At 47.5% G+C, this 20,183-nt stretch overlaps 1 protein-coding gene across 2 annotated transcripts in view; it reads right to left on the bottom strand.

Annotated features, from left to right (window-relative positions):
* Fbxo10 (F-box protein 10) overlaps positions 1-20,183 on the bottom strand; it is a 53,483-nt gene that overhangs the window by 2,160 nt on the left and 31,140 nt on the right. Inside the window, exons 3-10 of one of the 2 annotated variants that reach the window (XM_076843265.2) lie at positions 18,401-19,234; positions 13,241-13,390; positions 10,459-10,595; positions 8,342-8,412; positions 6,719-6,871; positions 5,575-5,844; positions 3,943-4,256; positions 1,905-2,086 (exon numbers count right to left, since the gene is read on the bottom strand). In XM_076843265.2, coding sequence (XP_076699380.1) covers positions 1,905-2,086; positions 3,943-4,256; positions 5,575-5,844; positions 6,719-6,871; positions 8,342-8,412; positions 10,459-10,595; positions 13,241-13,390; positions 18,401-19,234 — 2,111 coding nt within the window. The remainder of the gene's footprint in view (positions 1-1,904; positions 2,087-3,942; positions 4,257-5,574; positions 5,845-6,718; positions 6,872-8,341; positions 8,413-10,458; positions 10,596-13,240; positions 13,391-18,400; positions 19,235-20,183) is intronic. The other variant, XM_076843266.2, reaches the window with a different exon arrangement.

Raw genomic sequence — 20,183 nt, 5'->3', positions numbered from 1 at the left:
GAGTTAGTGATAACCCAGAGAGATGGGACATGACATGGAAGAACAAACCTCCTGCATTCTAAGTCCTGCTCTGCCTCTAATTCTATAATTCTGCATGGAACCTTGGGCAAGTTCCCTCCAAAGACCTCAATTTCTCCATATTTAAATAAGGATCTGGAAATGAGATCATTTGATCTCTTTCACTATCTTCTTTCCCCCAGCTATGTGACCATGAACATTTATAGAAGTTTTATTCATAACTACCCAAAACTAGCAACTACCTGCCTTTCAGCTGATGAATGAGCAAATTTCTACATGTATACATGGAAGTTACTCAACAGCCACAAGGAACAAGCCACTCAAAGCAACACCATGGACCTTGAATGGGCTAAGCCAAGTGAAAGAACCAGAGTCAAAAGACTATGTTCTGGACTGGGGTGTCGCTGAGGTTATAGGCCTTCGCCACCACACCTGGCCTATCACTGTTACTTATTTTTATTTATTTTAATTTTTTTTTTTAACTTTGAGACAGGGTCTTACTGAGTCACTTAGGGTCTCATTAAGTTGCCGAAGCTGGCTTTGAACTCATGATCCTTCAGCCTCAGCCTCCCCAGCTGCTGGGATGACAGGCATGCGCCACTGGGCCTGGCTATCACCATTATTTATACAACCATACAGCAAAGCACTGACCACTCAGAACAAAGGCCATCCATAAACAAGTGAGGCAGCTGTGCTGGTAACTCTGGCCACAGTTCATGGTGAGGTGCTGAGACCTCAGATGCCAAATATAAGTTCACTTTAGAAGTGGAATCAAGAGGGGCCTGGTGACTGCCTGAAATTTGGTATTAGGGGAGAGGAGACAAAGAGGCTTGATGAGTGGGAGGCAGTAGTGACACCCAGAGGCACTGAAACAAGTACAGTGGCGGCAGCAGCAGCAACTATATATAAACTAGCATTTATATAACACCTCAGATGTTCATCTAGGTCACAAGATTTTATTTTATCCTAAATTGGTGCCACAAAACAGGTATTATTAACTAGGTTTTACTAAGGCCTAGAAATGTTAGGTGATCTTCCCAAGGTCACACAGTGAGTAATTGGTAGAATGGAGATTTAAAACCCACATGTTCCCAACTGCTTTTTTTTTTTTTTTTTTTTAGTTGCAGTTGGACACAATACCTTGATTTTATTTATTTTTATGTGGTACAGCGGATCGAACCCAGAGTCTTGCACGTGCTGATTGAGCACTCTACTGCTGAGCCACAACCCCACCCAGCCCTATTCCCAACTCTTAAAAAAGCTTTTCCTGCCAGGCGCAGTGGCGCATGCCTGTAATCCCAGTGGCTTGGGAGGCTGAGGCAGGAGGATCACAAGTTCGAAGCCAACTTTGGCAACTCAGTGAGGCCCTATCTCTAAGTAAAATAAAAAATAGGGCTGAGGATGTGGCTCAGTGGTTAAGTGTCCCTGGGTTCAAACCCCAGTACTAAAAAAAAAAAAAAAAGAGTTTTTCCCTCACTGGGCAAAATCACAGTGGCACATGCCTATAATCCCAGCAATTTGGAGGAGGACTGCTGCAAGTTTGAGGCCAGCCTCAGCAATTTAGCAAGTCCCTGTCTCAAAATAATCAACAAACAAAACAAACAACACAACAGGCTGGGGATGTAGCTCAATGGTAAAAGTGTCCCTGGGCTAAATAACCAATACCCCCCCCCCACACACACACATATAAAAAAAAAAAAAGTCGGGGGCGAGTCCTCAGCTCGGGCCTGTCACAAAGCCTGAGGACAGGCCTTTATCTGACCAGAGCCAACAGCTGGCAGGATGCAGGCAGCAGGGCAGCAGCAATGACTACTAGCCTGGTCTGGCTTCCCCAGCAACTTTGCTGTGGTTCTGGAAGACTAGTTTAGGCAGCCCCAGGCACTTACTTTTTCTTTAAGACCAGGAACTTGTTGTTTTGCATGATGCATTCTCGGTTATTTGAGATCTGCTGAAAGATGGTCTTGTTGCTCTTGCCCTGGAAGATGATGTTCTCCTGCACCAGGGCCTTGGCGCGGCCCCGAACTGCGATGCCGTAGGCTCGGAATGAGTGGATCCGGTTCTTTAGTACCTGAGAGAAGTAGCCAGAGCTTGTCACACCTCAGAGACTCACAGTGGGGGGAACCAGGCAAGCGAATGATCAGTTATAAAACCAAGGGGTACAAAGCTCGGTATAGCGTTGCAGGCTTGTAATCCCAGCTACTCGGGAGGCTAAGACAGAAGGTTGCAAGTTCCAGGACATCCTGAGTAACTTAGTGAGAACTTGTTTCAAAAAATACATATTTTTTTAAAGGGCTGGGGTGCAGCTCTGTGGTAAAGGACTTGCCCATCATGAGTGAAGACCCCCATTCCCAACACTGCAAAAGAACAAACCCTTGAGGGGTTTGAGTATGCTAGGTAGGTCAGCACAGATCCACGGGAGCTCAGAAAAGGATATGAAGATCAGCCTGGGGGAACCTGGGAAGGCTTCCTGGAGGCGGTGTTAGTCAATGTGGAGGAGAGGAGAGGTATCCAGGAAGAGGGAACAATGTGCAAAGGCCTGGAAAGAGGGGATATTGGTGCTAGAAGCCAGGGCCACTGGCCACTCAACTGAGGCAACAATGAGCCCCACCTCCCTTCCATCGCTCCCACAGACCTCAGATGCAAAGTCAAGGAATTCCTTTTTTTTTTAATATATATATTTATTTTTTAGTTTTCAGTGGACACAACATTTTATTTTATTTTATTTTTTATGTGGTGCTGAGGATTGAACCCAGCGCCCCGCGCATGCCAGGCAAACGCACTACTGCTTGAGCCACATCCCCAGCCCAGGAATTCTTTACTCTTAGCTTAAGTCACTGACTCATGGAGCTGCAGAACTGAAAACCACCTTTGGGATTATAATTCTGCAAAGGTAGGGACTGCATTTGTTTAGCTCAACAGGGAAACCCTCATACCTAGCACATTGCTTTGCATAAAAGTGCTCAGAGTTTACAAACTTGTGGGGAGACAAACAGGTAAAGGAACAGATATGGGGCACTGTGGGTAGTGCTGTGTGAGGCAGGGGTAGGCATAAGTACCACAGAAGTCCAGAAAAGGGGCCCTTCAAAGGCCTGGGGAAATCAGGGAGTCTTCATGACATCTAAGGTGCGCAGCTGAGGTAGCACAGAAGGTAGAGCGACTCTCAGTACATAGAGAATAGTGCATGCAAATGCCTGGAGGCAGGATTTCTCTCCTCATTAAGCACCTACTGGATAACAGGATCTGTACAAGATTATTCTGTTAGGGAAGGCGCTCTTGATCTGGAGACCATGAAGATACATTGATACCTCAGGAAGCTTCCAACTCCATGAGTACAGAAGATGACATCCCCATTCCTGGCTTTTCTTTATTTTTTAGGTACTGGGGATTTGAGGGACAACTCAGCTCCTTTTATTTTGAGATAGGATCTCATTAAGTTGTCCAAGCTGGCCTCAAACTTGTGATCCTCTTACCACAGCCTCCTGAATTCCTGGGATTGCAGGTGTGTGTCACTCTGCCCAGTTCATTTCTGGCTTTTTGGGCACCCGACCACTGAGCCACATCCCCACCTATATTTTTAAAGACAGGGTCTCACTTAGTTGCCTAGCACCTCACTTTTGCTGAGGCTGTCTTTGAACTCGCAATCCTCTTGCCTCAGCTTCCTGCAGCTGGGATTACAGGCATGTGCCACCGTGAGTGGCCATTCCTGGCTTCTTGCAGGTGAATTGTTGTTGTTCCAATGTCTGCTCCTGTGTGAGGCCCAACCACATCTCCCAGGCCCAGTGTGGACAGGAAGGATGATGTCCCTGCAGGGCTGAATGCTTGTGGTACTGCTTCTCAGAGCACAGCATGAGCCAGACTGGCCCTGTGTCCCATGGCTGGGCCCTGTATCGGCACCACACATCACACACAAGTGCATCTCCTCACCTTAGTGTCAGACCTGGGGAGCAACTGCAGACCACTGCCCCGGTTGCCAATGATGTCATTTTCGACGACGACAGTGCTGTCGCCCTTAGTGATGATGCCATGGCCTCTGTTGTCATATATACCATTGCCCCGAAGCTCCACCTTGCACTGGGCCTCCACCTTGACCCCACTCTGGCGGTTACAGGAAATGCTGTTGTTGGCCACACGAGTGAGCTGGCCGCTCTGGGCCACAGTGATACCTCTGTCCCCGTTGGCGTGGATCACATTGGTGATGACTTGCAGAGCCTCGCTGCTCTGGACATAGAGTCCTGAAGCTGCAGGCAGAGGGGGAGAAAGCAGGTCAGCCCCGACAACACCTGTCAAGAAAGCCTTCCCTGAACTGGATGCCTCAGGAGAGAGAGGGGGAAGAGGCAGTGACTCGGAGCTGGCCTCGGGTCTCACCTTCTCAGTGAGGAGAGACAGCAGGAGGAAACCCAGGAGCATCAGAAAACCTCTCCCTGCTGAAGCAAGCCCTCGTGAAAGGCAGCCAGGGACACAGGCTAGGAGAAGACTCTTTGGCGCCCCTGGACCTTTGGCCTAAGCTCTCAACCCAGTCTTGAATGCCTCCTACAACAGCATCCTACCACTGTTTGTACCTCCTGTGACAAGGACCTCACTACCTCCTCAAGGCTGCCCATGCCACCTCCAAACAGCTCTACCTGCTAGAAAGGCATTTTCTTTTCTTTCTCATACTGAACTGGAATCTGCCCCTCTATTATTTGGGGGACATTTTCTTCATCAGGGACATTCTATAATTTTTGAGTAGAAAAATTTGTTAAGCTAAGTAATATGGATCTAAAAAAGGTGTTAGATATTTTGGAAAGGAAAAATGGTGATTGGGGACAGTATGCTCAGAGACACTGTATACATGTAGGACAAAGCCCAGAGCCAGCAGTAGAGCCCCTGTCTTGTCAGGGACAGAGAGCATGGTGCCAGACCTGGTGTGGGGAGGACTCTGCGGCATTACATCTGCCCTCTGATGCAGCAAGAGAGTGGGGGTGGCGGGATGGGGAGGGTGTGGGGAACAACGACTGGGACACATGGAAGCAGCAGAGCCGTGAGCCTGTGAGTTTGAACCTCTCAGAGGCATCTGCCTGCTGGCTCTCCTGGCTTGGTTGAGAACAGCAAAAATAAGCTATGAATTATGAGGCTTTGCCTGTCTTGAAGGACAGCATGACCACATGAAGGAAACCCTGAGCTGAGAGGAGACAGAACTCATTTCCCAGAAAGGTGGGCTGGGGCTGCTTGCTGGCTGTTGCTCTCCTTGTCCTCTGTGACTCCCAGATGAAAGCCAGGGATGGAGTCCTTCCTCCACTGGCACCCGTCAGTGATTCTTGCCCATAAACATGTCATTGGGGATGGGAGGAGAGCAAAATTCCAAGGACAGGATGGACAGATGTGTTCACAGTATTCAGAAGTTCGAGGTGACTTGGGATGTCTGGATAGGAGAAGGAGTTTAGGCAAGAGGGAAGCTTATAGGGTAGGAGGTAAAAATGTGGCAGAGAGAAGTAGCTGATGAGGTCACATTGGGACCAGTCTGCGGAGGGTCCTTAAGAGAGTGGGTTCTGCAGTTGGGGCTGGGGGCACACTCACCTCCGTTGTGATTAATACTGTTGGACTCCACAAGGGCTATGGTGAGGGGCCGCCGCAGTGGGTCGTCCTCCTTCTCCAGCTCTGTCTCCCAGAGGATGGCATCCCCGTCCTCGCTGAAGTTCTCTTGGGCCCCATGGCCTCCAGGGAACTCACTGGAGCCATCCTTCTGGCTAAAAACTGCCACTCCATACAGGCCATTGTAGCTCACATGGTTGCTGGTGACGTGGGGCAGGCTGGATGACATCATCCACACACCACAGCCCTTGTTAGCTGGGACAGGGAGAAGAGCTGGTTACTGACATGTAGCAACGGGTGACCTAGCACCGTGTCTCCCCAACCGGGACGCAGACAGGCAGCAGCCTGGAATAAGTCACTTTAGTACCCTGGCTGTGGGCTTCTCCTTCATATAAGAGGGAGGATAATGACCCGGTCAATCTCAAGCCAGGGTCATTCCATCAAGTATAAAAGTGCTGTCAAGCCACACTGCCAGATCAGGAACATTGGCAGTGCCAAGCCCTCCCTGCACGGAGGGAGTAGCCCCAGTTTGAATCCCAGCCTTGCCACATCCTAGCTGTGTGACCTTGAGAAAGTTACCAAATCTCCGTGCCTCAGTTTCCTCCTAACTGTACCTTCAGAAAGCAGTCAGGATTAAATGTGATAATACATAGAAAGGAGCCAGCAGAGAGGTGGTCTGAATAAATACCATCTATAATTATTACTAGAGAGTATCTAAAAAGATTAAGGCCTTGCCCAAAGCCACAGAGTGAGGAAGAATAATTCTCTCTCTGATTATCCTGTTTTCCCATTATATTTTCAGTTTTCTGGAGCAACAGGAGAGTTAGATGTATTACAGCTTAAATAGGCAGCCTCTTGGCATAAGCCAGCTCTTGCTTTTGCTATTTTACATAGGGAAAAACCTCTGCTCTGCTGACCTAATGGGCTCAGGGTGGATTATGGGTCATTTATAATAGATATTCTTCATTCTGTGAGGCCTGAGGCAGTTCTTGTTCCTCAGATGAGGTCTCTGAGGCCCAGGGAAGTTAGTGACTTTCTCAGGACCTGTAGGCTGGAGATGGAATGTGGCTTCCTGTCTCCTTGGTGGGGCTGGAACCCCAGAGCCAACCTCTGGGAACATGCTCCTCACCATAGATAGTATTTCCTTCTATCAGTCCTTTGCCTTCGTCGCCCACAACCACACCATCTGAGTATCCAAAGCAGATGAGGTTACTCCTGAGGACGGGGATCCCTCCGCGGCGGATGTCCACACCTCCCCACTGATTCTCACGGATGACATTTTCTATGAAAAGAGGTGTAAAGAAAGTTAAAACCCAAAGGTCATCTGCAGTGCTAGCAATGAGGACTCACATAGCTAAGAGAAAGGACACCCCAGACCAGGGTGCCCAAGTCTTGCCCTGTCAGCAATCCACACCCCAGAGTTTGTCCATTGCTGTTTCAGGACCTTGTCTGCTTTCCCCAAGGGCAAGGTTTGTGTGTGTGCACTCCCACAGCCCCCACCCACTGTGCCCAGTGGCCTTGAGACCCATGAGTAAGAGCAAGCTGGCTTCTGAACCCCAGAAGTGGAATCCGGCCATTCCTGCTCAGCCTCAGCCCCACTGACTAGACCCTTCTCCTATCTTCCCAGGAGCTATCCCCTCCTCCAGGAGTGGATTAAGAGATCCCAAGTCAGAAGGGTGGTCCTGTACATGGCTTCCCCAGCAGGGCAGACTCGCAGCCTCCTGGGACTAGGAGGCAATAGCTCTGAAATCCTCTGTGACTGGCCCTATTCTGTTTCTGTGTCCCCATCTCATGCCTCTCCCCCTTGCTTGCCACACTCCAGTCCTGCAAGTGATCTCTGCTCAGGCGTGCCAAATCTGTTCCCTGGGGTGACCTTGTATGGGGAGGTTTTTTCCCTGGCTCTTTACCCTCTTCTGGGTTCTAACTGATGTGTTACCTTCTCAGAAAGGCCTGCCCTGACCACACAATCGAGCAACACATTTATCATCTCATGCCAAGGACCTATAAAGCCCTTATCACCCTAGGCCAGTTTTACTAGTAAACTATTCACTGCTTTCCCCCCTAAAATGTCAGTTCCTGAGAGCAGGGACAGCTTCTATTTCATTCACTGCTGTATCTCCAGCTCCTAGAACAGGGCCTGCACAGTGAGTGCTCATTAAATGGTGGATGAATGGCAGCTGGATGCAGTCAGGGAATTCCCTGGGCCAAGATCCCAGGCATGACTCACTCTGTGCTGAGCCTCCATCCACGCATCCTGCAGACTTGATCCTGGCCTTGGGGAATATGCTGCCTAACATAAGAGATGGACAAAACAAAGCTCTAAGAAATTAAATAAATGTTCTGCAGAGGAGGCATCCTAGGTGCAGTTGAGTATCTGTGTCTAAGAGGAGGTCAGGGAAGCCTCTCCTGAGAAGGGATGCTGGAGCCAAGACCTAAAGAATGAGCAGGTGTTGGCCAGACAGATTTCCAGAGAAGGTGGAAGCCCATAGGACATCTGACACTGGTGCTTCTGGAAGGACTGTGAGGTACCATTGAGCTACTGTCAGCTCTGGGCCTGGCAGAGAGCAGACACTCCCTTTGTGCTGTGCCACGCCCATCTCATGAGAAGCCTGGCCAGCATGAAGCCCACGACCCTGAGAGCTTGCATTGGGTGGTGTAAGGTCTTGAAGCTGGTGGGATGATACCAGGGGACAGTGGCTTGGCTGCCAATTGTCTTTGCTGGCCATGGCTTCAGACAGTTCCCATCCCATACCTGTGATGAGGCCTTTGCCATTCTCGTTCACCGCTATGCCAGCTGCACGGCCCTTGAAGATGTGGTTCCCGCTGAAATGGAAGGCAAGTAAGACAAAGAAGAGGTCAGGGTACCGACATCTGCTTCAAGACAATGCCTTCCTTGGTGGATTTCCCAATGGTTCGAGTTCAAAGGGGCATAAAGCAGCTCCTGAAGTCCTATAAGCCATGAATTTAGAAACCTTTGGTTGTCCCTGGGAAAGCCTGACCAAAAACTCAGCCCATGACTATATAATGGAAGCACAATGATATCCAGTTCTTTGTGGTTCTTCTTTCCTGTCATCTACATATAAACATCATTTTAAATAGATGTCACCGTGCTGCATGGGCCACAGGTAAAATCTTGCTGGCATGAAGAATCCATAGGAGGCTGTGCTAAGCCAGCTTGGAGGTATAGGTCATTATCTCTCAATGGCAAAAAAGATGCTATGGCCTGCCTCATCCTGGCCATTTCAGGGATCTCAAACTTAATTCTGTGTCCTTGCCCAGAGAGCCCTGCTTCCTATTACAAAGAAACCAAAAGAGAAAAAGCACAATAATTCTCTCAAGGTGCCTTCATTTTTTTAAAAACCCATGACACTGGTCTCATCATGATATTCTTCACTCAAAACTTTGCAGCAGTTCCTCAGCACCATTGCACTATGAGCACAGGTTACTTTAGTAAGCTGGGCATGGTGGCACACACCTGTAATCCCAGTGATTTGGGAGGTGGAGGCAGGAGGATCACAGGTTCAAAGCTACCTCAGCAACTTAGCAAGACCCTGTCTCTAAATAAAACATTAAAAAGGACTGAGGATGTGGCTCAGTGGTTAAGCACCCCTAGATTCAATCCCTAGTACTAAATAAATAAATACATAAATAAATAAAATAAAAGTTAGTTTAATAAGTGCCTCTAACAGAAAAAATTATCTGCCTCATAGTAATAGGAATGGATAAAAATTTTGGAATATCAAAAAAATGCAGAGTTCTGAAACCTTCCGAGTGATAAATATCAAAGCCATGCAACACCTATAATGGAATGATGCTGGGGTAAAACACCTCAGATTATACCTTCTACACATTATTGCCAGCTATTTTATTAAAGTGCAGACATAACCATGTGACTCTTCTGTTCAAAAACCTTTAAACATTCCCCATTATCTTGCCAGAAGCAATTTCCCCTTCCTCAGCTAGGACCCTTCCTGTCTGGCTCAAGCCTTTCTCTCCACCATTCCTCCCCACCGGCGGCATGACAGACATACTGCTGCCCAATTATAAAAAGTCATGCTGCCATGACCCCTGGGCCCAAATTTCTTGGGACAGTCCCAATTCAATATATTCTGGTGTTCTCAAGTCACAGGACTGTCTTCCCACCCTTGGATCTGTGTTCTGCTGCCTCTTGCTCATGCTTTCCCTTTGCTAGGAATGCCCACCCCCAGCTCCACAGAAGTCCAAGTCATACCTATTTCAAAGTCAACTCTAGGGCCACCTCCAATGGGAGGCCTTCCCATATCCTCTAGTCAAAACTATTCTTTCCTTCTCTTGATTCCACTCTGTTGCCATCTTCTCCATACTATAACAGGGATAGTAGATACGGGGTCCCAGTCCTGGTACCTCTTTTCCCACCTGTGGCTCACATCACTAATGGATCCCAACATGTTCTCATATGAGGCCGGATGTAGCCCTAGAATCTTAACACCGAGGCACCCAAGGTAGCCTCTATCAGGTGAGCAGAGTTGGCGCGTGAGTGGAAATCTCTGTGCTATTCTCATCTTACACTGTATTTCTGCACATGCATGTCCTCCAGATTAGAGTAAGTGCCTAGTGAGCAGGGTCCACCCCTTGTTTACCTTTATTATCCCTTGTTAGAAGTGCTCAGTAATGTTTGCTGAATAGAATGCCTACACCCAGTTAACTGCAAGGGAGCCAGAAGCACAAGAGCAATTGTGTTATTGGGGTGGGATATGAGCAAAGTCTCTTCTTTATTTGCATCTGTACAGTTATTGTAGTGAACAAAAAAGGTTTTCAATTGGAGGAAAAAAAGGGAGTAGGGAAACAGAAAAGAGGGAGACTGTGGACTGGCCAGACAGTGCCACTTACCTCACGATTGGATTTCCGTGATACAGGATATAAATGCCAGCTTCCTTATTTGAAAAGATTTGGTTGTTCCTGATGACGCCTTTCCCATTGCCAAGGACAACAATGCCAGAGCGAAGGCCGTGGTGGATCTGGTTACACTGCAAGTGAAAACGAGACATCAGAGAAGATAGGGCTGACCTGCAGCAAGAAGCCATGTGCTCAATCACTGCCACCCAACTGCCCAGGATGAACATGGTGGAGAAAAGGTCACCAGTGATCCTTATCACATGGCAAAAGGATGGGACCACGCTGCCGCCCCGCTGTTCCTGCACAGGTGCATGTGTGGAAACAGCAAGGAAGATGTTGGGGGAATTCTCCCCCCAGCCTCTTGGATACAGTTTCACTGGTATTTATTGCTGAGGTCTCTTGGGTTCCATTTGCAAGGCAGGCCACAGAAAGTTTCTGAGCCTCTCCAGAGTCAGGGTACCACAATTGACCACTCAGGCCTCATCTCCCATGGCCAAGAAGCCCATGTCTCAGGGAAGGGTAGTGCCCAGGGTCAATAGAATGTTAGCTCAGAGCAGTCCAGAGGGACTATATTCAGAGAGGGACAGGAGCCATTTGGTTTTGTTCCTCATGTCTCATTCAGGAGAAGGCCTGTGGAAGGACACAAATGCTGGGGGAATCAGCTGTCCTGTGAGGGTCACAGGAAGTATTTGAGCTTCAGGACACTTAAAAGATATATATTTCTGATACTTTGTGCAAACGGAGAAACAGACCACGATTTTATAGTACATTTGTGATAGAACTAGATCTGAAACCTAGTTTTTCTGTCTTCCAGTCCAGTTAGTTGCTTTTGTAGAGACTTAATAATATATATATTTTTTAAATATGTATTTTTTATTTGTAGGTGGACATAATACCTTTATTTTATTTTTATGTGGTGCTAAGGCTCAAACCCAGTGCCCCATGTGTTCCAGGCAAGTGCTCTACCACTGAGTCCCAGCGCAAGAAAGGAAAATTTTTTACATTACAAAAAAATTACAAAAACATTGTCTCACCTTATTTCCTGAAATACAATCTCATTCTGCTCCTGCCCTTATACTGGGGATTGAATCAAGGGGCACTTTACCACTGAGCCACCTCCCCAGCCCTGTTTGGTTTTTATTTGAGACAGGGTCTTGCTAAGGTGCTGAGGGTCTCACCAAGTTGCTGAGGCTGACCTTGAACTTGGGATCCTCCTGTGTCAGCCTCCTGAGTCACTGGGATCACAGGCATGTGCCACCTTGTTGGCTTAATCCCACCCTTAAATGCTAGGTAAATATCTTCCAAAATGATTTTATGGAGACAATGATGGAGTTTACTTTAAAGCATTTCATGCTGCAAGCTTTCCTTACTGTCACTTACTTTCCTGACACCCCCCCCCCCCACCTGGTGCTGGGGATGGAACCTAGGGCCTGCTAGGCAAGCATTCTACCACTGAGCTACACCCTTAGTCTTACTTTCCTGATTTCTGAAGGGTTTGGCAGACCCACAGAGGCAACCACTATCTGAGAGAAGTCCCTTGAAAGCTGACAAGCTCAGAGAGTGAGGCACATGCAACAGTATATCCACCCTCATCTCCACTCACAAAGCAAGGACTGAAACATGCTGTTCTGTTCTCTTCCCCCTCCACCTGCTAAGGTGATCTACCCCTCTTCCCTTTGCCTATAGGAAAGAGAACTCCTCTGATCTCTGGCAACAGTGATAGTAAGTTCCTAGGCCAAGGCAGTGCATTAGTCACCTGCTGTGTGACAGGAACACAGCAAGTGGAGTGGTGGACAGAGGACGCTGGCTAGTGTGTCTTTTTAAAAATAGTTAGGAATTTTCCTTTCTCTACGCTGTCACTGCCAGTCTAGATATAGTGGGCTAAGAACATCAACTGAGTCAGACTGCCTGGATTCAAATCCCAGCTGTCACTGGTTATGTGGCTGGGCAAGATCCTTTTGCTCTTTGTGCCCAGTGTCTTCACTTGTAAAATGGGGATAATGCTATGTCTACTTTCCAAGGCTACACAAGGATTAAAGAAGAATTAAGTAAATACCTACACAGTGCTTAGAAAAGTATCTGGCATATAATAAACTTTACACTTAAGGTTAGCTATTACTTTTCCAAGTGCAAAATTTCTGGAAATCTGTCTCTCAGGAATGCCAGACTGAAAAGGGGGCTGGTTTCTTAGATCACTGGTCAGAAATTCTAAGATTTTTATGTGGTTTTCACATTGTGTCTTTTGGAGCAGACACTGTATATGTATTCTTCTTCTTTTTCTTTTGAGTACTGGGGATTGAACCCAGAAGGACTTTACCAAAGAGTCACATTACCAGCCCTTTTTTTATTTTGAGAAAGGGTGTCACTAAGTTGCTGAGGCTGGTCTCAAACTTGTGATCCTTCTGCCTCAGCCTCCAGGGTCAGTGGGATTACAGTCATGTCCCACGGAGCTGGCTTTTGTGTCTGTATTCTTAAACTCAAAGCCACCCATAACCTATCAGGGCTGTTGGGAGGGCCCTGTGGAATTTCCCTGTCCATCCCATGCTTTTCTTCACTGATGGGGAAAGGGCAGGAAGCAACTTGTCCAAAGCCATTAGTAATGTATGGAAAGACAAAAAGAAGCAGAGTCACAGGACACACAGAGAGGAGCAGAAACTACCTGCAAACAGGAAGCATGTAAATTCAAGACGGCAACATTGATTTAAATATCCTCAGAAAAGATTTCTGAAATCCTTGAGAGTCAGTCTGAACAGGGAAGGAAGACAGAGGAAAGTACCAGGATGAGCGGGTTGGACTTCTTCCGGATGTCCACGCCAGCCTCTGCGTTGTGGTAGATGTTGTTGCCCGCGATCAGGCCTCCGCCTTCCAAGCGAAGAAAGATGCCTGAAGCTCGGCAGCGGTAAATGTCGTTCCTGAGCATGACGATCTGAGCAGAAGAGAGAAAGCCATTTACTCTCCTATCACAGGGAATTTGTTAGAGATCACACACCTCAAGTCTTTTTCTTCCCAGCTGGTCCCCGTGGGTCCCTACTGTTAACCACAGGTGAGAGGAGAGCCTCCCTCCGCACCCGCCCTCCCACTGTGAGCTCCCAGGACACCTGCCTGCCTTGGCATTGCCCTGTGGGCTCTTTACCCAACACCTTCACATTGCGGCTTTACAGACTTGGACTGATGCTTGGCTCCAGGCTGCAAGATTGGATGATGGGATGCAAACGATGCTTACAGAAGACAGGATTCGGGGTCTTCAAGCTTTAGGCACTAGGGTTGCACAAAGATTCCCAGGGGTCCAGGGGCACAGCTGCTTTTAATGGAATCAAGTTCTAGATCTATCACTGCTATTTGTAACTTTCCAAGTATTCACCTGTCTGAGCCAGCACCAAATAAGATACCACAGATTCTCCGGGACCACCTTCCCTTCCACTTTATGAAATGATGGCTGATTCTCAATTGAAAAACCAACCAACCAACAAACAAATTACTTTAAAAAAAAAAAAAAAAAGAAGTAGCAGTAGTCTACTCGTACCTAACTTGAACCGATCTTGGTGTACTAGCTGGTATGGAAAAACCACTGAGACTCCAAACTAAGGGACAAATAGAAATACTGGTATAAGAAAGCCTCCTTTAAAGGAGGTACCAAGCTTATTTAGAGGATGTGTTTTCAATTATATTTTCTTCTTATATTTAGTAAGTATATATAGTTTTAAACAACTGTATATTAACACAGTACATTATGATAAATTGTGTACTACTATTAAACAATATAATATATTAGGATAAATTTTGGGAGGAGTATAATAGAAGTCCAATTCCAAGGAGGTCTTGGATTCTTCTTATGATGGAAAAAGCTGCTCCTACACTTACAAGACAATAAGATAGTACGCACAAACATAATAACCTTTCTGGAACTCATCAGAGAGCTGAGGGTGCAGGACGATGAGTGCCACACAATCTGGTAAGAATTCTGCTGACATTCTTAATGAATTGTTCAAGGCTAAGTGTAAGCTAGGTAAAGAGCACAGAAACTGGTGGTAGCTGCACCTATTTACTTCTCCATGGATCTCCCTGGGTGCTCATGGAGAAAGACTGGGGGCAGGACAGCAGGAGACAACCTTTTTGAAAGTTCAGGTTTGGGGGAAAAGATAGCCGACTCTGAGAAAGGCAACAGGCCCCTCCTGGACTCTTCCCTAACTTTCCTATAACACAAGCCTTAAGTAGCTGGAATCTGGGACAAGAGCAGCAAACCCTGTGGCACCCAGTGAACAGCTTCACCTTTGGGGGCAGTGGGAGGAACCCATCTTGGGTCATTGCCTCTGAGAGAGCACCCTTTATGCTGGGGGTGAGGTAGGGTCACTGACAAAGCCCTTTCCAAGACCTGTGGACATAGCACCTGCCCAGACTAAGGATGAACCAGGATAATAAAGAAAATCTGTCACCATGCTGGCAGGTTCACTTGTGCAGAGTGACACATATCAGCAGCCTACTGAAGCGGGGAGGATGAGAGCAAGGAGAGGCCTCTGCGGAGCAGGTGCAAAGGGAAGATTCAGGACAGACAGAACCAGCACAAGGTTGAGATAGAGGAAACTGAAGCCCATGGGACACTGAGGATAATCCAGATGACATCATCCAATTCCCTGAGAGATTGATCCCAAAAGAGCAAGCAAAAGCATTTCCAAACATCAACACAATTTGCCTCGGTCTCTGCTGGCCTATTATAGACACCTGACTTCCAACTACAAATTCCAACCCACAGGAAGGAGAACATCACAGTCGGTGCTGCTTTTCATCTTGAAACCTCAAGTGACTGGGCTCCTTCTGCCAGCCTTCACCCTGCTGGGATGCTCTAGAGTCAAATGGGCTGAATGCAGCACAGAGGCAGGCTCAGTAAGCCCCACACTCCCACACAGCTCCCTGGGTCTATCATGCCGCTTAGCATGCCATTGAACCTGATGCTGGGTATGCATGAAACATTGTGGACCTTTTTTTTTTTTTTTTAAAGTTAAAACCCCCTGAATGTGGCTAGGTACAGTGGCGCATGCCTATGATCCCAGTGGGGCTTGGGAGGCTGAGGCAGGAGGATTGCAAGTTCAAAGCCAGCCTAAGCAAAAGTAAGACCATATTTCTAAATAAAATACAAAGTAGGGCTGGGAATGTGGCTCAGTGGTCGAGTGCCCCTGAGTTAAATCCCTGGTACCAAAAAAGAAAAAAAAAAACACCCCCAAAACAACAACAACAACGAAAAACACTGAATTTTTTTTTTTCAGGTGAAAAATACTAGAGCTTCATCAGGAATTTCTGGCCACACAACTCCTGCTAAAAGTCCCATGGAGGCAGTTGTTCAAGAAGGCTACAACTAAGGCTGTATAACTTTTTGTCTGTCCATGTGGATATCTCCAGTGATGGCTTGCACAAAGCCAAGTCCCTACACACTGCCAGCATGTCAGTGCACATCTTTCTCCAAAGCTCTAGATCCAGACAAGATGGCACATCTGCCAGATGTCACAAGTGCTGCAAACTCAAGGTACCCCAAACCAAGCTCATGTTCTTCAAGCTCTAGCCATTGCCTCAGCTGCTTGGGCCACAAATACAGGCCTCGTGCTCTCGACTATCCCCTGCCCAGGTCCTCCTTTCCTAGGCTGCCCTGTCCCCTCCTGTCTATCTCTGGACCACAGTCATCAACTGCTTCTCATGGACCTCCTTGCCTCCAGCCTTGTTCCCCCAGTTAGTCCTCTAAGAGGTTCACGGAAGAAGCATTTAGAAGGCAGATCTGTATATAGTTCTCCTCTGCTTAAAATCTCTCAGCAGGCTCCCAGAAAACCTCAAGGTCAACTCCAATCTTGTTGGCAAGACCTTGACTAGACTCCAGTTGACCAGTTTCCTTCCTTGGAAACTCTTGCCAACCTCATCTCCAGTTCTGGCCTGCTGAGCGACTTGTAGCTCCTTACTTCTTGGCCTTTGTACATACACCTGGTGCCACACAGCTTCACCCTGCTAACTCTTACTCCTCCTGAATAGCATGGGCCAGGCACTGTTCCTCGAGGAAACTTTTCATGGTTCCTTGAGGCTGGACCAGATGCTCCCCTTTCAGGTCTCTTGTGCCACCCATGGCAGCTCTGTCATTGAACCTCTCACATTGGACTGTCAACATCTTTTTTTAAAAGATGAGTTTATTGAGCACTTTACATATGTGCCCTACAATAATTATCCTTGCTGTGCCTTGGAGATAAGTAGTATCATTAATCCAAGGGACTTTAGTGGCAGATCACAGGCATATTCTTAATAACTATGCAAGGAGGAAAGCCCTCCCTGAGGGCTTGAACCAAACCCTTTCATCATGGTGTCTAAGAGCAAAACCATCATCCTTCCTCTTTTTTTTTTTTAATACATGTCAAGGGATTGAACCCAGGGGCACTCTACCACTGCACTATACCCCAGCCCTTTTTTATTTCTTTGAGATAGAGTCTAAGTTGTTGAGGGTCTTGCTAAGTTGTGAGGCTGGCCTGGAATTTGTGATCCTCCTGCCTCAGCCTCCTGAATCACTGGGACTTCAGAAGTGTGTCGAAATGCCTGGACACCCTTCCTCTTTTTTTTTTTTTTTAAATATTTTTATTAGTTGTTGACGAATTTTTGTTTATTTATTTGTATGTAGTGCTGAGAATCGAGCCCAGTGTGTCACACATGCTAGGCAAGCACTCTACCGCTGAGCTACAACCGCAGGCCCCAACATCCTTCCTTTTTTATTTTATCATTTTCTTTTCTGTTTATAGTACACTTTTATGTTATGCTTTCTGGGTAATATCACCTAAAATCCTCTTTGGAAGTGGGCTGGGTAATATACTACTAAAATGCAATTGCTATTAACCATTCTAGAAACCTGCAAGATCCATGTTTGACATTTGTACAGTGCCCTTTAGTTTACTGAGGACAATTTCTAATACTATGGCAACTGGATTCTCAACCTTAGTGAGAGAAACAAGGTAGGAATGCTTACTTCTCCTGTACAGGAGCAAAGGTAATGTGCACAGTGAATAACAGAGATGTGATACTCAAACCTAGGTGCTGGGCCATGCCTTCTGCAAGGCCTGTCTTGCACCTGCTCCTCAGAGAGGACCTCTCTCCTTACTTTCATCCTTTCCCTGCAGAAAGAAAGAAGCCTTTCCTGTCACCAATCGTATATGAGATTTTTAGGCTGTCATGAAGCATCCAAAGTGCCTGCAAATGTAAGGTGCTGCTGGCAGCAATGGCTGGTGGTTTGCTCTTAGCATCAACTCCAGTGTCTTGTCAAGGCTTTCCAGGCCCTGGGTGGGGTGGCTCCTTTTTGCCTGAGTCTTTTCAACCTGTCCCTGCTGCATGGGTGAAGTCAGTCTCACACCCAGGACCCAGCACAAGATGTTTCTGCTACTGGAATGTCCCACTCTGTACCCCCTTTTCATCACACATGTCCCATTTTCCCCAGAACCTTCACTCATCCTGCTCAGCATAGACATCTCCTCTGGGAAGCCTTCTCAACTACCCTGCTTGAGTTTGCATGGAACGCTGTGATCATTTCTCCCTGAATTCTCTCTTACCTTGCTTCTTCTATTAGGACTTGGGCAACAGGTTTGAGAAGCTGTGTGATATAGTGAATGGAGGCAGAAGACCTGGGTGCTAGTCTCAGATCTGCCTCAAACTTACTGTGTGACCCTGGGCAAGACACCTTCCCTCTTTTGGCCTATTTCCTTTTCTGTGAAATGGGAAAACTTTCTGCCCTGTCCAAATCAGATGAAGGACACAAAGTCCTGTGAGTGTTAATAAGCTTTAGAAAAGATTATTTTTAAAATGCAAAGTAGCCCTTCACATCCTTCCTACACAAAGCCACAGGAGCCGGCTCAGCTATCAATAGTCATGTTTCTGGTGACCCAGTAAGGCTCATGTCTACACTCAGCCCTTACAACAGCACCTTGCTATTATGTATACACCGCACTGCGTAAGTCAAGTTCCGGAAGATGTTTCCTTCCATCTTGGCTCGGCCGTAGGAGCAGACAAAGACACCTCCCTTCCCGTCCCGGAACAGGCACTTGCGGATGAGGCAGCCCTGCACGGAGCTGGCCAGGGCCATGGCCTCCTTGTCCTTCTGCAGCTCCTGCTGCAGTGAGTGCAGCACCAGGCAGCTAGGCAGCTGAATGGATGCTCCTGGCAGCGGTGGGCCCAGAAAGGAGCCGCCCAGAACAGGGCGCGGGCCTTGCACTTGGTAGGAGAGTCTGTAAGTGAGCTGGTCCTCATCCTCATCCTCACCGCTGGGACTCAGGCCTCCATCACTGCTGTCTGGCGTCTGGGCCACCCTTTCCCCATCGCTGCCCACCTCTGCCTCCTGGGAGCCAGCCTTGGAACCTGGCTTTGGGGAGCTAGAGGCTGGGCTGGTCGGGCTCTGGCTGCCTTCGATGACAATGTCACAGGTCCTTGGGCTCCAGGCCTGGTCCCGGCTCTCTAGGTCCAGGGACATTAAAAAGTCAGAATCCTCTGTGGGGAGCAAGCTGGGAGAGGACTTGATAAGCCCCAGTAAATACTTGTAGGCCCAGTTCTTATCTGCTGATGGGTGACCTTCAACTGTCACAGAGTTGTTTTCGCTGCCAACAAATTCACAGTTTTCCAGAACACACAGGGGCACGTTGTGCAGGAAGACATGGGTGTTTTTGAAGGTGCAAAACTTCACTTGGCAGGTGCCTGGGCCATGAACCTGAATATGCCCATTCTCAAAGTTGCAGTTGTCAAACTGGACGTGACCTGATGTGGTCTGGAGAATGAAAAGGAGAAACCGGTTGTAAGAGGGCTAAGCTTTGCTTTGGTGGTCAACTCTCCAGATGCTCTTTAAGAAGAGTAGAGCAAGGAGAGGCCACGTGTTTCATCAATCATCTCCCCTTCCCTACCAGGGCCTGAGCTGGGGAACTGCTCTGCACCAGACAGGAAGAAAAACTGGGAGCTGCCTGCACTAGTTCCCCTCTGATCCCAAGGAAGGGGGACAGGAGTAGATGATGGCAGAAAAGTTGTCACTTTGCATCATGGCCTTCCTACTGTCTTCAGTGGATCCTCCTAATACTCGTGAAATGCTTAGTGAGAATTCCTCCCTCCCTTCCCTTCCCTTTCTTTTGTAGTGAAAGTTGGAAGGAGGGTAAAAGCTGTATCCGGAGAGGCTGGGTGAGATGGAATTGACACATGTTAATAAAGGGAGATAAAGCAGAAGAGGGTCACTCTGGAGAGGATCCAAAATGGTCAGAAGAGCCTTTTTTTTTTTTTGAGAAAAAGTTTTATTGCTTTGCTATCAAAGGAGAAACATAAGGGACTCCTGTCCCAAAGGCTGTGATTCTGCCCACACCAGGAATGGGGGGCTTATAAAGAGGTAATTCAAAGGCTACATTCTACGTGTTCTCTGTTGGAGTTGTAATTCACTTGTTAATTTGGGAGACAGTCATTTCTGAGATCTTCTGATACCATCTCCAAAGTCTGGATTACTTGTTCCTATGGTGGGTGTGTACTCAGGGACAGATAATTCTGCCTAGGATGGGGAAGAAAGGTAATCCTGTTCCCCCTGAGATTAGGGAAAGGGAGAGATTAGAGCGCAGGAGAGCTTTGAAAAAAAAATTTTGAGGGTAGGAGGTGGCATTGTGATTTGAACACAGGGTCTCACACATGCTAAGCAAGTATCCTACCACTAAGCTATACTCTGATCCTGAGAGGTTTGAGGC

The sequence above is a fragment of the Callospermophilus lateralis genome, chromosome 2, assembly GCF_048772815.1.
Source record: "Callospermophilus lateralis isolate mCalLat2 chromosome 2, mCalLat2.hap1, whole genome shotgun sequence".
Taxonomy (NCBI): Eukaryota; Metazoa; Chordata; class Mammalia; order Rodentia; family Sciuridae; genus Callospermophilus; species Callospermophilus lateralis.
The sequence above is the reverse complement of the archived record's forward strand: the minus strand, read 5'-3'. Positions and strand labels throughout refer to the sequence as shown.